The 13772-nt window shown below is 43.5% G+C and overlaps 1 protein-coding gene and 1 long non-coding RNA gene across 2 annotated transcripts in view; one reads left to right on the top strand and one right to left on the bottom strand.

Annotated features, from left to right (window-relative positions):
• The window catches only part of LOC136148640 (uncharacterized), a 67548-nt gene that overhangs the window by 14856 nt on the left and 38920 nt on the right, over window positions 1-13772 (top strand). The gene's annotated exons all lie outside the window — the stretch shown is intronic.
• Window positions 1-13772, bottom strand: part of ANXA10 (annexin A10) — a 75678-nt gene that overhangs the window by 32176 nt on the left and 29730 nt on the right. The window contains exon 2 of the mRNA XM_065908302.1: window positions 8130-8211. Within this exon, the coding sequence (XP_065764374.1) occupies window positions 8130-8211 (82 nt within the window). The remainder of the gene's footprint in view (window positions 1-8129; window positions 8212-13772) is intronic.

Here is a 13772-nt window from a genome sequence, read left to right as displayed (position 1 = left end):
AGATCAAACTAGTCAATCCTAAAGGAAATCAACCTTGAATATTCATTGGAAGGGCTGATACTGGAGCTGAAGCTCCAATACTTTGGCCACCTGGTGCAAAGAGTCAACTCATTGAAAAAGACCCTGATGCTGGGAAAGATTGAAGGCAGGAGGAGAAGGGGACGACAGAGGATGAGATGGTTGGGTGGCATCACTGACCCAATGGACGTGAGTTTGAGTAAGCTCCAGGAGTGGGTGAAGGACAAGGAAGCCTGGCGTGTGTCCTAGGGGTCGCAAAGAGTCGAACATGACCGAGTGACTGAACAGCAACCTTATGGGATGGTGCCCCCTCCCTCTGTGACCCCTGAGGAGCCTTCTTGCACACTTGTGCCTGGTGGGGTGGGGTCTAGCCTCCCTGACCTCAAGAGTGACAGATGTGCTCGTCCTCTCACTTACCCCTGCAGAGCTCAGCTCCTGCCAATGACTCTGTCCGTGTAGTATCAGGGAAGACTCAGGTCCAGTTTAATCCACCTGACAAACCCCAGCTGCTCAGCTCAGGGGCCCGTCTGCCCCTTACTCAGCACAGACCCTGCAGAGGAGGTAGAGCCTTGGTAGAGGGAGCTGTGAGAGGAGGGAACCAGGCCCCTGCCTGTAACAGAGGCCCTGCCCCTCGGCTCTGGGGCCCGCTCTTCCTCCTCCACCAGCCCATCGACCTGGTAAAATGCCTGGGTGCACAATCACTGCAGGGAGATTCAGCTATAATTGTGGTCATACAGAACAGCCTGCCAAAAAAAAAGCCACAGCCTGCCAGTGCAGGAGACATAAAAGACACAGGTTCAATCCCTGGGTTAGAAAGATCTCCTGGAGAAGGAAATGGTAACCCAGTTTTCTTGCCTGGAGAATCCATGGACAGAGGAGCCTGGCGGTCTGTAGTTCATGGGGTCGCAAAGAGTCGGACACGACTGGGCAGATTAGCATGCACACATGCAGTCACACAGTCACCAGGAAGACCTCAGCCGCCCCTCAGCTTGACCAATATTTAGATAAACTTCTCCTTATCATAAGCCTTTGATCTCTTTTCTTTTTCTGAGAGCATTTACTTTGGAAAACTTGTGGTTGTAAATTCTTTCTTTACCCCTTTGAGATGTAAATCTTCTCCCAACCACTTGCTAGAAGGCTAGAAATGCCTTTCTCCAGGGTTTAGGATGCACCCCTTTAAACTGAGTAAGACACTTGCTGTCCCTGGGCTCTGTGGCAGGCAGAACCCTCAGTACCAGTGGGCAGACTCAGATGTCCTCATTGCTTTGACCAGGCCCCCACCCTGTGTCCTCTGAACTACTCACTAGCTCAGCACAGGGCTCAAACCTCGCCTGCCTGTGTCCCAGAGGAGCTGGGGTCAGTCTCTCTCCTTTTGTAAGGGCATCCTGGCCTGTTGAGTTGTGTGTGGTACAGTTTTTCTCTGACACATTATGGAGATGAGTAGAAAAGCGAGTTGAAGCACTAGGATGTTAAGCAGATCATATTTTGGGGATTTAAAGCCATCCTGGAAATGTTGGGCTCATAGGAAGGCAATGAGTTGGGTGTGGAAACATGCAGTGAGTAAGGGTGAGGATTGGGTAAAGGTGGATGAGTGTATCTCTGAAGACCCAGTGTGGGGCAGGGTGTCTATTCATGTGAGAGAGATGGTCTGGCAGCTGCAGAGTGGAGGTGGGGAGGCAGAGAATCTTCTACAAAGACTGGAATTTCAGATTTGTGACAGAAAGGTAGACTGCGGTAAAGTGGAACCGAGCGGCAGGGTGCCCAGGCTCCGGGGTTAAGTCCTCGACCCAAGGGACACGAGATGGTTCCAGAGGAGTCTGTTGACTGCGTGATCCAAAATGAATGTGGCTTTAATAATAAGTAGAAGGCTTTTTGGTATGGACCATCTGGTGGTGTCCATGTGTAGAGTTGTCTCTAGTGTTGTTGGAAGAGGGTGTTTACTATGACCAGTGTGTTCTCTTGGCAAAACTCTGTTAGTTTCATTTTGCACTCCAAGGCCAAACTTGCCTGTTACTCCAAGTATCTCTTGACGTCCTACTTTTGCATTCTAGTCCCCTATGATGAAAGGACATCTTTTTTTTTTTTTTTTGGTGTTAGTTCTAGAAGGTCTTGTAGGTCTTCATAGACTTCAGCCTCTTTGGCGTTAGTGTTTGGTGCATAGACTTATGTTACTGTGATATTGGATTGTTTACCTTGGAAATGAACAGAGATCATTCTGTAGTTTTTGAGATTGTACCCAAGTACTGCATTTTGGACTCATTTGATGACTGTGAGGGCTACTCCATTTCTTCTAAGGGACTTTTGTCCATAGTAGTAAAATGATCGTTATCTGAATTAAATTCACGTATTCCAGTCTGTTTAATTCACTGATTCCTAAAATATCCCTGTTGGGCCTCACGAAGCATTACTATGAACAGAGCTAGTGGAGGTGATGGAATTCCAGCTGAGCTATTTCAAATCCTAAAAGATGATGCTGTGAAAGTGTTGCACTCAATATGCCAGCAAATTTGGAAAACTCAGCAGTGGCCACAGGACTGAAAAAGGTCAGTTTTCATTCCAATTGCAAAGAAGGTCAATGCCAAAGTGTGTTCAAACTACCGCACAATTGCACTTATTTCACATGCTAACAAGGTTATGCTCAAAATTCTGCAAGCTAGGCTTCACATAGTGACCCTAGAACTCCCAGGTGTTTCAGCTGGATTTAGAAAAGGCAGGGGAACCAGATATCAAATTGCCAACATCCATTGGATCATAGAAAAGCAAGAGAATTCCAGAAAAACATCTATTTCTGCTTTATTGACTATGCCAAAGCCTTTGCCTGTGTGGCTCACAACAAACTGTGGAAAATTCTTAAAAAGATGGGAGTATCAGATCTCCTTACCTGCCTCCTGAGAAACTTGTATGCAGGTCAAGAAGCAACAGTTACAACTGGACATAGAACAACAGACTGGTTCCAAATTGGGAAAGGAGTGTATCAAGGCTGTATATTGTCACCCTGCTTATTTAACTTATATGTAGAGTTCAGTTCAGCCCTTAGTTGTGTCTGACTCTTGGCGACCCCATGGACCTCCCTGTCCATCACCAACTCCCAGACCTTGCTTAAATGCATGTCCATCAAGTCGGTGATGCCATCCAACCATCTCATCCTCTGTCGTCTGCTTCTCCACCTGCTTTCAATCTTTCCCAGTGTCAGGGTCTTTTCCAATAAGTCAGTTCTTCGCATCTGGTGGCCAAAGTATTGGAGCTTCATCTTCAGTATCAGTCCTTCCAATGAATATTCAGAACTGATTTCCTTGAGACAGAGTATATCATGCAAAATGCCAGGCTGGATGAAGCACAAGCTGAAATAAAGACTGCTGGGAGAAATATCAATAACCGCATATATGCAGATGATACCACCCTAATGGTGGAAATGGAAGAGGAACTAAAGAGCCTCTTGATGAAGGTGAAAGAGGAGAGTGAAAAAGCTGGCTTAAAACTCAACATTAAGAAAACTAAGATCATGTCATCTGGTCCCATCACTTCATGGCAAATAGATGGGGAAACAGTGGAAACAGTGGCTGACTTTATTTTCTTGGGCTCCAAAACCACTGCTTATGGTGACTGCAGCCATGAAATTAAAAGACAATTGCTCCTTGGAAGAAAAGCTATGACAAGCCTAGACAGAATGTTAAAAAGCAGAGACATTACTTTGCCAACAGAGGTCCATCTAGTCAAAGCTATGGTTTTTCCAGTAGTCATGTATGGATGTGAGAGTTGGACTATAAGGAAGGCTGAGCACTGAAGAATTGAAGCTTTTGCACTGTTTATAATAGCCAGGACATGGAAGCAACCTAGATGCCCACCAGCAGACGAATGGATAAGGAAGCTGTGGTACATATACACCATGGAATATTACTCAGCCCTTAAAAAGAATTCATTTGAATCAGTTCTAATGAGATGGATGAAACTGGAGCCCATTATACAGAGTGAAGTAAGCCAGAAAGATAAAGAACATTACAGCATACTAACACATATATATGGGATTTAGAAAGATGGTAATGATAACCCTATATGCAAAACAGAAAAAGAGACAGATGTACAGAACAGACTTTTGGACTCTGTGGGAGAAGGCGAGGGTGGGATGTTTCGAGAGAACAGCATCGAAACATGTATATTATCTAGGGTGAAACAGATCACCAGCCCAGGTTGGATGCATGAGACAAGTGCTTGGGCCTGGTGCACTGAGAAGACCCAGAGGGAGCGGGTAGAGAGGGAGGTGGGCGGGGGGATCGGGATGGGGAATATATGTAAAACCATGGCTGATTCATGTCAATGTATGACGAAACCCACTACAATATTGTAAAGTAATTAACCTCCAACTAATAAAAATAAATGAAAAAAAAAAGAATTGAAACTTTTGAACTGTGGTGTTGAAAAGACTCTTGAGAGTCCCTTGGACTGCAAGGAGATCAATCCAGTCAGTCCTAAAGGAAATCAATCCTGAATATTCATTGGAAGGACTGATGCTGAAGCTCCTATACTTTGGCCACCTGATGTGAAGAGCAGACTCATTGGAAAAGATCCTGATGCTGGGAAAGATTGAGAGCAGGAGGAGAAGGGAACAACAGAGAATGAGATGGTTGGATGACATCACTGATTCAATGCACATGAGTTTGAGCAAGCTCCAGGAGATGGTAATGGACAGTGAAGCCTGGTGTGCTGCAGTCCATAGGGTGGCAAAAAGTCAGACACAACTAAGCAACTGAACAACAACAAATAAGATTTTTCAGTTATATATACATATTGATTTTTCTATCATCACACATAATTATTATAATGTGATTTTTGTTGTTATTCTTTTGGGATTATCCACAATACACCTCTCTGAATTACTCTCCATTTTTCAAAGTTCATAGCAATTCTGGTTCATTTATTCTTCTAGAAGTATTTCAAAATATTTTCATATGGATCTCAAAAAATGTTATTCAAATATCAATTAAAATAACTATAAACTTAGGAATCAATTTAGAGAAGTCACTAACATGACATATCTGTTGAACTATTTATGTGTTTTTCTTTTCTAAAAGACTTAGTAAACATCTGTATGCTGCTGCTGCTGCTGCTGCTGCTAAGTCGCTCAGTCGTGTCCGACTCTGCGAGACCCCATAGATGGCATAGACGGCAGCCCACCAGGCTCCTCTGTCCCTGGGTGTCTCCAAGCAAGGACACTGGAGTGAGTTGCCATTTCCTTCTCCAATGCACACATGTATGCTAAGTCACTTCAGTCATGTCCAACTCTGTGCGACCCTATGGACAGCAGCCCACCGGGCTCCTCTGTCCACAGGATTCTCTAGGCAAGAATACTGGAGTGGATGCCATTTCCTTCTCCTGAACTCTCATACTTCTAATAATTTTTTACTGGATTACCTTGGATTTTGAAATTTGCTGATAATGTCTGCTGCAGAAACAAATAATTTTGACTTATTCTTTAGACATTGTGTCTTTTTCTCTTTCTTGTCCTATTGCATTAGGGCCAGGAATTTCTAAATAATTCCCACTTGATGGTTTAACAGAAAAGCATAGCGTAATGATCCTTAGCAATTTTATGGGCTTGCATGATGTATGGTTGATTCTTGTTATTCGTGATGTGTTTCTACAAAGTCACCATGAACATGAATTGGTAGATGCTGAATGTTTGCTTCCAGGGGAGATACAGGAAAACTCAGCCACTAGGTGTAAAGAGATACTTCCTCCACTTGTATAAATAGCGTCTACGCACACCCTACAGCTCACACCATATTATTGCTGAGTAAGGTCAAGGGCAGGTGGTGGAGGATCTAACTTAAGTAGCACTGAGGGTCCCACAAAGATTCGTTTTGTCTTGCAGGCAGCTTTGCTGTGATTTAGGCGTGTAGGTCAAAGATAGTTCCCGTTGTTCAGAATCTGACAGGGATGGTCTGGAAATTATATATGCTAAGTGAGACAAAATAAACACAGGTGTCTGTGCTCTAAGAGTGCATGGGCAGGAGAAGCAGCTGGTCACAGTTGGGATTGGCAAGTGGAAGGTTCGAGACCGTTACCTGGGAGTTACTGCTTTTCCTTGGTGAACTGTTATACACTGTAAGACAAGTTTTATTAAATCAACTCCCTTTCATTTGCATCAGCACATATTTTTGCTTTCTGATTTTTCTAAGTATTAATAAAATACAGAGCCAAGTCAAAAATCAACAAGTAGGATTACATCAAACTCAAAAGCTTCTGCAAAGGAAAAGACTAGAGTTAACAGTACTGCATTGCATAGTTCAAAGCTGCTGAGAGAGTAATCAGTGAATGTTCTCAGCATAATAACAAAAACGGAAATTATGGGATGAGAAGGATGTGTAAGCTAACCTTACTGGGTTAAACATTTAGTGGCATCCATGTCAAATCGTCACATGTACATGCACCTTGAACTTACAGTGTTGGATGTCAGTTATGTCTCAGCAAAGCTGGAAAGAACCCACAGTAGCCAAGGAGAACACTCGTAATTGTCATTTTTGGTTGAACTTTGCCAGGAGCATCAAGATGGCTTGACTTTCCAAGCATGTTGACCTGTGTCCTTTCTCTGTCACACTGAAGCATGCCTGTTCTGTCACAGCAGAACCTCCTGGAAGCCTTCAGCTAAAACACTGACAAGCAAAAGGCTGCAAGGGTGAGAAGTGAATCTGAATTCTGACCCTAAAATTGCAATGACAAGAAAACTGAAGCTGGTGCAAAGAAAAAAACTTATTTTCAATGAGTAGATTGCTCTGATCTATAGTTGTAAAGCAAAATATTCTCCAGAAGGAAGAGTTCATCCATAACTTTCCATTACCCTCCCTTTAGATTTTTCTAGTGATGATTGATATTTCAAAAGGCATGGAACAGTGCAGATTCTTAAAGTGGACTTCAGAGCATATTTAAGTTCTTTATTGTTTTCCTCTGGGGTCCTGCTAGTGGGGACACACACACACACACAAATACACACACACACACACATACACATAGTATCGCTCTCATAAAAGTGACCTTGTCTTCCAAGCTGACGGTTCGCTTTCTCCTGAAAGGCTTTGTATGTTTGGTGTGAATGTTCTGGTGTCAGTGTTTATCTCCCTGCTCACCAGCAGCCTCCTTAGCACAGATTGACGTCTCACAGCTCTGTATTGAGTCTTAAAGATTAAATCTTTTTTTAAAAAAAACTCAACAACTTCCCCCTCCTCTCTACATTTCTTTCCTAAACTCTTGTTCGTTCATTGGACATCCACGTCTAAGGCGGGTGACCCAGCCTCCCCACGCTGGGAGCTCACAGACTGGTCTGCAGTTGACAGAGGTGGACAGGCTGGGTGCAGGGGGCGGGGACAGGACCGTGCAGAAGGAGGCGTCTGGCCTGATGAGTTTGGAGGACAGAGAAGGGTTCCAAGAGGAAGGCTCACATGAGGGGGTTCCTGAGAGATGAGAGTTTGGATGCCAAGTGGATGGGAGAAGAAAACAGCCTTCCAGGTGGGGTGGCGGAGCAGTTGGGGGGTTCTGGGCCAGTTTGCAGGATGTAGAGGAGCTGCCCCCCGGAAACAGCAGGAAGAGGGCTGGTTTAGCCAGATATGGAGGTCGCAAAGGAAACAGGCTAGAAAACAGACATGGTGAGAAAGGATGCTTATCCCAGATAAAGTTTTTGACTTAAGAATTTCATTTAGGAGTAGTGGTGAGACAATTAAGAATTTAAGGCAAGAACATATCAATCAGATGTGCAATGGTGAGAGGCAATTTTGTTCATCTTGTCTATTTTTTTTAATTCTACTTCTTTGCCCAACTTTTTGTTTGAATCTGTGTTTGCCTTCTGTAGGGCTTCCCTGATGGCTCAGATGGTAAAGAATCTGCCTGCGGTGCAGGAGAGCCAGGTTCAATCCCTGAGTTGGGAAGATCCCCTGGAGAAGGAATGGCAACCCACTCCAGTATTCTTGCCTGGAGGATCCAGGGATAGAGGAGCCTGGTGGGCTACAGTCCATGGGGTTGCAGAGTCAGACACAACTGAATGAGCATGCACACACAATCATAAAACAAGGTAAAAACACAGAAAAAATAACCCCAAAGGAGCTAGACATCCCCAGGCTTACCGAATCCCTGGAGTGCGCCTCCCAGCAACTCGGCATCCATCACAGGGTTGAAATTCGGAGCTGGGAAGATGGTACCCTGAACCTGGTGGGAAGGGGCAAAGAGAGAGAGGAGTTTGGTAATTCTCACCAAAGACTTCAGTGTGTTTTTCATATAAATAAAACAAAAGTACATTCTATATGTTTGAATTACTCTAAGACACACACACAGGTATTTTAAACAGATGTGTTAATTGTATGTCAGTTGCGGTGACTTAGTTGTGTTCTTTTTAATCCCCTGTTCTCTCCCGTATTGGGATCTAGAAACTGAGAAACTAGAACTGATAGTAGAAAAGTATAAGAATCAGATAAATACATGTCTTCTTAGTAAATAGTAAGCATTTTCTTAGGAATTGGAGACTACTTAGAAACTGAAAAGAACTATTATGGGGCTTCATCCCATTTAAATGCTGCTGCTGCTGCTGCTAAGTTGCTTCAGTCGTGTCTGACTCTGTGCGACCCCATAGAGGGCAGTCCACCAGGCTCCACCGTCCCTGGGATTCTCCAGGCAAGAACACTGGAGTGGGTTGCCATTTCCTTCTCCAAAGCGTGAAAGTGAAGTCGCTCAGTTGTGTCTGACTCAACCCCATGGACTGCAGCCCATCAGGCTCCTTCATCCATGGGATTCTCCAGGCAAGAGGACTGGGGCGGGGTGCCACTGCCTGCTCCGCCATTTAAATGAGTTACAGATTAATCCTTTGTCTGTTGCTTCATTTGCAAATATTTTCTCCCTTTCTGACTGATGTCTTTCCCTCTTGCTCATGATTTCCTTTGCTGTGCAAGAGCTCTTAAGTTTACCTAGGTCCCGCTTGTTTACTTTTGCTTTTCTTTTCATTTCTCTAGGAGGTGGGTCAAAAAAGATCTTGCTGTGGTTTATGTCAAAGCATGTTTTTCCTAGGTTTTTCTCTAATAGTTTTATAGTGTCTGGTCTTATATTTAGGTCTAAGCCAGAGAGAGAAAAATAAATATTGTATATTGACACATATATGTGGAATCTAGAAAAATGATGCAGATGTACGTATTTCCAGAGCAGAAATAGAGACACAGATGTAGAGGATCGCCTTGTGGGCGTGGGGGTGAGGGGAAGGGGGACAAGTTGAGAGAATAGCATTGACGTGTATAAATTGTTGTTTGTTGTTCAGTCACTAAGTTGCGTCTGCCTCTTTGTGACCTCAATGGACTGCAGCACGTCAGGCCTCCTTGTCCACCATCTCTGGAGTTTGCCCAAGTTCATGTCCATTGAATCAGTGACACCATCCAACCATCTCATCCCCTGCTGCTCTCTTCTCCTTTTGCTTTCAATTTTTCCCAGTATCAGAGTCTTTTCCAATGAGTTGGCTCTTCACATCAGTTGGCCACAGTATCGGAGCTTCAAGTTCCACATGTAACACGGATAGCCAGTGGGAAGCTGCGGTGTGGCACGGGGAGCTCATCTCGGGGCTCTGTGATGACCCAGAGGGCAGGACGGGTGGGGGGAGGTCCCGGGGGGTACATGTATACAGGTGGCTGATTCCTTCACTGTACAGAAGAAACCTACGCAACACTGTAAAGCAACTGTACCCCAGTAAAGAATAAACAATGACTTAGAAGTGGCAGTTACCACCACAGCTTTAAAAAAACATTCAGGGGCCCTAAAGTCATATAGAAAGTTGAAATATTGAATCCAGAATCAAAATTAACAAAAATCTAGATGATGCAGGTAGGGTGGAGGGTTTTTGGCAGAAGCTTGGAAGTACAGAGGAAGACATGAGCTTCCGAAGCCCCTCCTTTTACACTCTGTGGTGTACCAATAGTAGAGTGGTCCTGCATCTCTTACTTGAGCCCGAGCCAGCAGCACTGGGCTGGGTAGGATCACATGCAGAGCAGGATGGGAAGATGCCCAGAGATGCCCAGAGATGATGGGGAGAGAGCCTTCCCATGGCGACAGGTCTTGGGCCCTTGAGCAGGCAGCTTCGCAGAGCAATGCTGCTGAACACACAGCATTCTGGGGCCCATGTTATAACAGCAGAAAATTAATTAATAGATGAGCCTGGTTTCTGGTCTTAAGAAACATGCATATACCACTGCCAAAAGATTAATGAAAAAAATTTTAGGGGAAGTAAGAACATTGTTCATTTGTGTTAAAGCTAAGAATTAAATTCAATTTGTGTTCCACTTGGCCAACATTAATAAGTTTTTATACTCAGAGGCACAAACGTGTTCGTGAAACGTTCTTTTTAAATCGTAGATGGACAGATGTGTGATTAAAATATGGACACAGTTTAGGATCTTAGGATGCCCACACGTGTGTCTGCAAGCCAGTGTCTAGTTCACTTCTGATAAAGTGAAAGTGAAAGTTGCTCAGTCATGTCCGACTCTTTGCGACCCCAAGGACTATACAGTCCATGGAATTCTCCAGGCCAGAATACTGTAGTGGGTAGCCTTTGCCTTCTCCAGGGGATCTTCCCAACCCAGGGATCAAACCCAGGTCACCCGCACTGCAGGCGGATTCTTTACCAGCTGAGCCACAAGGGAAGCCCAAGAATACTGCAGTGGGTAGCCTATCCCTTCTCCAGCGGATCTTCACGACCTAGGAATTGAACTGGGGTCTCCTGCATTGCCGCCGGACTCTTTACCAGCTGAGCTATGAGGGATATCTCACGCTTATTGGCAATGAGCCAGAACTTAGTTTTCTTGAGCCAACCCCCATTTCTATACACTATTGCATGGGAGACGATATGAGTTTTGTTTGCCTATTCACTATCATCCCCTTGAGTGAGACTCTATTAAGAAAATAGACTTTGATTTTTCTTTCAGTCACTAAACTGAGTTCAGAAAGTAGACTCTAAGGTAAACTCCTAGACTGAGTTCTCTTCACCTCAGTTGTTTTCTTTGGAATGTTATAATCCTAGAGCAATTTAAGATTTAAACTTTTGAAAGACAAGCCCTGCCTTCAAATGTGAAATTTATTCTCTGCTCTTTGTCACTGTCTTTTACTAAGTCCCTTTTGTCTGTGTAGCTTTTTCTCAGTTTTTTCGTTGAGAAAACTAAAGGCTCTTTGAAGCATGTTCATTGTAGGAGTGAGAAGGCTGTTGCACAGGTCTTGGGTGATGGTGCCATTCATTGCCTGCTGACCTTGGTCTTGCTGCAAGCTCTTTGACAAAGGGCAATCTTATTTATTTATTTTTTAATTCATGGGAGTATAATTGCTTTACAATGTCTTGTTAGTTTTGTTGTACCATGAAGTAAATTAGCTATATATATATATATATATATATATCCTCTTGAACTTCCCTCCCAGCCCCCAGCGCACCCTTCTAGACCATCACAGAGCGCCGAGCTAAGTTCTCCGTGCTTTGTGGAAGCTTCCCACCGGCCATCTGTTTTACACATGCTGGTGCACATATGTCGGTCCCAGTCTCCCCGTTTGTCCCTGTCTTAAAAGCGTAAGAGAGAAAATGTGTTTGAAAACAGTGAGACATATTGTTGCATACATGTAAATAGCCTAGGCAGTCTCGTCTCTGAATGTGCAAATGTCTGTCACAAAATAGAGCATTTCATTCTTGGCTGGACTAGGGTCCTCCAGAATTCCGACTGGAGTAAGTGCTATAAAATGAAACCGTTCATATATTTTGCAAAAAGAAAAAAAAAAAAGACACACACACAAAGCTCTAAAAGTAATACATAAGGAAAGTTGTTCAGTCGCTAAGTTGTGTCTTGACTCTTTGTGACCCCATAGACCGCAGCACGCCAGAGTTCCCTGTACTCCACTATCTCCTGGATTTTGCTCAAACTCACATCCATTGAGTCAGTGATGCCATCCAGCCATCTCACCCTCTGTCGCCCCCTTCTCCTCTTGAACTGTCTACAGTGATTTATTAGACAAAATTTGTATGTGAAATAAAAATCCACAGTTTTTTCTTCATAGTTTTTTTTTAAATCGTCACACAGACTACTAATACAATGTATTTTTACAATATAATGCAAAAATTCTTTCTTTCTTTTTACACTTCCCATCTCTTTTGTTACTTAAAGTTCTCTCCTTATCTATTTGTCTTAGAATAAATCAGTAAAAATGTTTTAGAAGTAAATTCAACAGTAAAAGTAAAAAATATTGTGAATAATCAGTAATTTAAACAACACTTTTCTAGTGAGCTCTTGTCATTCATGCCCATTTACATAGCATGTTAAATCATCATATTCACTTCACATCAGTCATTATGTTTCAGTTAAGCTGGAGTCAGCAACGCTGTTCCATGTAAGGTACCTACTTCGGGCTCCTTGGAATGTTGACCCCGTCGTTTAACGGCCATATTTCCATGTGTCCCTCAGAAGTAATTGGCGTGTAGTGCTGGGCAAATGCGATATGATGCCGGTGTGTGCTGTGAGTGCCCCCCTCAGTGCGGCCAGTTGGCACGGCTGCCGCCTCACGTGGTCTGGCTTTCTTCTGATGAGGACACTTGAGACCTCTCTCTTAGTTGTTGTTGTTGTTTAGTTGCTTCAGTTATGTCAGACTTTGTGACCCCATGGACTGTAGCCCACCAGACTCCTCTGTCCATAGGACCCTCCAGGCAAGAATATTGGAGTGGGCTGCCATGCCCTCCTCCAGGGGACCTTCCCCACCCAGGGATCGAACCTGCGTCTCTAATATCTCCTGCATTGGCAGGCGGGTTCTTTGCCACTCGCGCCAGCTGGGAAGCCCCATAGAGACTGTAGGGGTGTCTCATTCTGAGTCCTCTGGCAGGTATAATGCGCACCTCAACTGAAGCAGATGGCGTGTTCTCGATGAATACAGATCGCTTGTCTGACAGTGTAATTTTACTTACTGATTTTCGAGGTCTATATTTAGTTAACCCAGTCACTGTAATTTAACCTTTTGAAAGAGTGAGAGACTGTTATGTTAGGTATTTTTCAGCATGTATGCCTCTTAAAGCGAAGTCCCTTTTTATATATGTGTTCCTAGTTTGCTCACATCTTAGAGCAAGATGGAAATTTTGAAAAAGTGGACCCTTTCCAATGTGACATAAAAAATGCATCTATGATAAAAAAAAATTTTTGGCCTTGAAAATTGACAGATTTAGTCATAGTGTCACTTGTTACAGGAAAAATAAAAGTTCTAATACCTGTCATTTCCACTTGAATTCTTACCATAAGGTAAGCAGAATATGATCTTCACTTCTACTCATTTGTGAGTTTAGATTTTCATAGAGGAATGAAACATACTCCCTTTTAAAGAGACAGAATAAACTGTCTCATCAATTTACTATGCAGAAGGTTATGAGTAATTTGTAAATTTAAAATTGGTTCCAAAAGCTACTCCCCTGAGTGAATAATGAATGGATTTCTTTAACTGACAGAAAAATTTCAGAATTATTTTCTGGAACTGAATACAGACTGGAAGACTCATAGATTGTTCATGAAGTTGATAAAAAAAATCTTAATTATCTCATATCAATAGGCACATGGATCAGTGTATATTTCATCTCTTCATAGCTGACCTAGGGGCCAAGGTCCGTAATCCCATTCAGCGCCCACTCTTAAGTCCTTTATCTCCTCTGCCTTTTGCGTCACTCACACATTAACCACGTGGGAACCTCAAGAGTTCCGATAGTAAAAAGTCAGCCGGCC

This window comes from Muntiacus reevesi, chromosome 17, assembly GCF_963930625.1.
Source record: "Muntiacus reevesi chromosome 17, mMunRee1.1, whole genome shotgun sequence".
NCBI lineage: Eukaryota > Metazoa > Chordata > Mammalia > Artiodactyla > Cervidae > Muntiacus > Muntiacus reevesi.
This window is presented reverse-complemented; position numbering and strand designations above follow the sequence as displayed.